This window comes from Triticum aestivum, chromosome 2D (genome assembly GCF_018294505.1).
Source record: "Triticum aestivum cultivar Chinese Spring chromosome 2D, IWGSC CS RefSeq v2.1, whole genome shotgun sequence".
Lineage (NCBI taxonomy): Eukaryota > Viridiplantae > Streptophyta > Magnoliopsida > Poales > Poaceae > Triticum > Triticum aestivum.
In genome coordinates, this window is record NC_057799.1 from 400,763,812 (window position 1) to 400,767,667 (window position 3,856).

At 46.8% G+C, this 3,856-nt stretch overlaps 1 protein-coding gene across 1 annotated transcript; it reads left to right on the plus strand.

Moving 5' to 3' along the window:
• The first annotated feature begins 456 nt into the window (after positions 1-456).
• LOC123049422 (protein AUXIN-REGULATED GENE INVOLVED IN ORGAN SIZE) lies at positions 457-2,081 on the plus strand. The gene is made up of 2 exons (XM_044472342.1): positions 457-634; positions 1,195-2,081. The coding sequence occupies exon 2, from the start codon at positions 1,354-1,356 to the stop codon at positions 1,792-1,794; it is 441 nt and encodes a 146-aa protein (XP_044328277.1). The 5' UTR covers positions 457-634; positions 1,195-1,353; the 3' UTR covers positions 1,795-2,081.
• Positions 2,082-3,856: the final 1,775 nt, after the last annotated feature.

Consider the following 3,856-nt stretch of genomic DNA (forward strand, 5'->3'; position numbering starts at 1 on the left):
AAATCTACAGCTGCAAATCAGAGTGACACGTAGGACCAACCAAAGAAAAAAGAGAGAAGTATTTTCCGCAAAGTGGGACGCGCCCAGACAGTCAAGATTCCGCTAAAACCATAAACAAAGTAGCATCACTACCGATCGATCGACGGCCCTAGATCTCCGCTGCGATTAACAATGCCGCGCTGCAGGCACCTGAGTGGATCGTACGAGCTCCCCGACCAAGGGCGCCAGCGGGGTGGGGGCAGCTGCATAGAAATTGAAAAAGAGGGCAGCGAGAAACACGTACGAGGGCAGCGAGGACGGCCAGGGGAGACGAACCCCCCCCTTCCTTTCCATCCCCTCCTGCTTATAATACTCCCCCACCATCGCCACAACTTGCATGGGACGCGATGACTAATGCCACCCCCTGGCTCTGTCCGGATGCACTGCATCTCCATCCAGCCCCCCCCCCCCCCCCCCCCCCCCCCTTCTCCGCCTTCTTTCGTTTTCTTCCTTCTCCCGTCTGCCTGTCTGCATCTCTCGGTCCATGAACGAGCGATCGTAAAAGCCTCGGTCGGTGCTGGATTACTGCTGGTGGTGTATACTAAGCTTGATGCCCAGGAAAAGATGCTAGCTGACGTGCCATCGGTTTCACCAGGTAGACATATGCTTCGATTTTTACGTTGACATCTGGCTAGGCTATGCATGTGATCGTCTATCTACTTTTGTCGGTGCGTACGTACCTTGCTTACATACACACACATGTGGGCGAAAGCTCGTAATCAGTAATTGCATGCTTGGATTGTACTACTCGGGGACTCACGGATGAATTAGTAATGAGTATATTTGATTGCTATTTTATGTCCTGCCTATATAGTTAGGGATTCTTTCCCAGATACTAGATGTAGTAATTGGTAATGGTTGTGTTAGTTGGGAACTGGTTTTTGGGGTAATCATTTCGCCCTGTTTACTCGTAGGAAAATTTAGGAGCTGGCCGGGTCCCTTTTCTGAAAGAACAAGGAATGCCATTTTGTCTACTTTATGATGTTGTCCTCCCTTTTTCTATGGCTTTACAGACTTTTCTTCTTGAAATGTAGTAAAACGGAACCTCTAGCTAGGTATACACGTAAAGCTCACGCAAGGAAAAGACTGGTTACTGAGTACTAGCTCGATTGCTTCACGTGCTGCTAAGATATCCTTTTTCGCAACAATCCACAGGATTTGTAGATTGCCAGATCTGATCTGATTCTGCGAGAACTCTGAGCTACCAAAGCTGCTTCGACTCGAAGCTCTAGCACTGCCCTATCTTGCACTTTAAGAAGACTCGATCGTCACGGAAAGAGCAGAGGGAGGTATCAAATTCCATGGTAGCTCCTCATGTTCTTGAGCGCAAGAAATGAGTCTTCGGAGTCGGAGGACATCCAAGAACTGATCAACAGTGGCCTCACGTGCAACGCATCTACGCCAGCTGACGACATGGAGAGCGGCAGAGGCGGGGCACGAGCCGCCGGAAGCACGTCGTCTTCATCGCCCCCGCCCATGGTTCTGCCGTCCGAACAGAAAGCACGGTACAGCACGGAGGAGGATCCCAGTCGTTGCAGCTGCAGCGATAGCTTCTTCGGCAAGTACTTTTCATTCCTCCTGCTCATGTTCGTCACCGCGTCGCTGGTGATCCTCCCGCTCGTCCTGCCACCGCTGCCTCCGCCTCCGTCGATGCTGATGCTGGTGCCAGTGGCAATGCTGGTGATGCTCCTGGTGCTGGCGTTCATGCCGACGTCAGGCGGCCGCGGTGCGACGGGCCCGACTGCCTACTTGTAGATAACTAGTACGTCCTTTCCTTGTTTGTTCTTTTGGATTTTGTGATAGGGTAGTCATGGAATCAAGTTTATGCCCATCAATTGAAGCCTTGAAGGTACCTGCTGCTTTTCCCGGTATACTAAATGAGGATTTATCATGGGATTTGTCCAGCTAAATGAGGCCTTTGGTCAGAACAGCGCCGTGACTAATTTGCGCCTTCTTTATTAACTATGCTTTGCTATATTAACACGAAACATTGTACTATATAATTGATGTTGTCATTTTCAAGAGTCATTTAATTTCTTCAATACACAGGGCTCACTATGGTTCGAGGCTTCGAGCACCTGATTGCAAAATTTCTATTTTTTAAATATCAATAGACCTTATTCTCACTTGTTTCTTGTGATACCAGGCAATAGTTTAGGTGTTTACAGTTGCTACATAAAACATGCACCCACTTGATAACATGCATCTCTACTCCCAATGGAGCAATTGATAGTCTCGCTTTCAGGGTTTTTTCGTCCCACCTCTCATGGTTTTTTTGGTACCTCCTCCCACCTTCGCTGGTTTTTTTTCGTAGATTTTTTTTCGTCCCCTCCCCCCACTTCATCGATTTATTTTCACGTCACCCTTTCATACAACGAAAGAAATCTAAACATATCAGAACTTTCCATACTGACGCAAGTTATTTAGTAATGTAGAATCAATCACGAACAATCTCTAAAGATCAAATCTAAATTAATTAACCTTACCTTAAATCACTCAATCACATTAATTAGAAAACAAATAATTAATTTTCAGAAAAATCGCTCAATCACATTAACCTTACCTTAACTCACGGATGGTAATCAATCTCCAAACAAAGGAAACAATACATCAAGGGAGCAGTAAATAAACTCCCTTTCTTATGACATGTATATGATCTTCCCTTCCCTCTTCGTTGTCGAGCGTTCTTGATTCTCGAGGCCGATGCTTGGGCTGCGTCACTGGGTCGCGACGGTGCCGGAGGACGAGGACGGCGAGGCCGGGTGCCGCGGCACCGCGTTGGCCGCGGCCGGTGAAGGGGGCGAAGAAGGGCGACTTCCCTGGCCCTGGCCGTGGCCGTGGCCCTGGGAGTTGGTGCGGTGGAAGCGGCACTTGAAGGACCCGGCGTGGGTGGCCAGCGCGCAGACGCACTTGGAAGCGGGCCCGTGGCCCGCGTCGGACGGCGCCGACGCCGACCCGGGCCACCTCCTCCGCGTATTCTTGGAGCTGTGGCTGGCCGATTTACATGAAATTAATTTCCTCAGTTGTGGTGGCAAATATAATACACATAATCCATATTGTTATGCACTAGCGTGTGTGTGTGAAATAGATGGATTATGGTCCCGTACCCAATAAGATGGATATGTGTGTGTGTGTTAGAGAGAGAGAGAGAGGGAGAGGGGGAGAGAGAGTGAAAAGAGGGAGGGAGAGAGAGTGTGTGTGAGGATTTGATGGTAAAAAAGGTCGACGATGTCACTTGATATGTATGAGAATATTAATATTGAACTCTTAAAGTTAATGTGGCCCCGTTGCAACGCATGGGCGTTCTTCTAGTCATTTGAAGATTTCAACATGCCACTGATCATGATTTTCTTGCATATCATCTAGGAATTTCTTTGCTTCAGCAACTTGTTTTCCCATGATAGTTCCTCCTGCGACAGTGTCAAGCATGATCTTTGATAAAAGATTTAAAGTTTTATAAAAACACGAATAATTAACCATTCTTTCATGTCATGGTTAGTACAATTCTTAACAACTTATTTGATATGTTCCCACATTAGCGCTAGTGGCTTCCGGTCTTCCTGCTTGAAACATGTAATTTTAGCATGTAGATGCATGGTTTTGTAAGCAGAAAATAGGTAATGTTAACCGTCGTTCTTTAGCCTTTCCTCTTAATTAAAAATGATTAAGCATAAATTTTACTGCATTGAGATCAATATCTTTTATGTAAGTTGTGTCAGAAAGCTCAGTAAAAGTATGTAGATGCATACTAGGGTTTAAACTTTTGTCACTCTAGCAACCCATCATCTAATAACTACTCCACAATGCATCCCCTTAT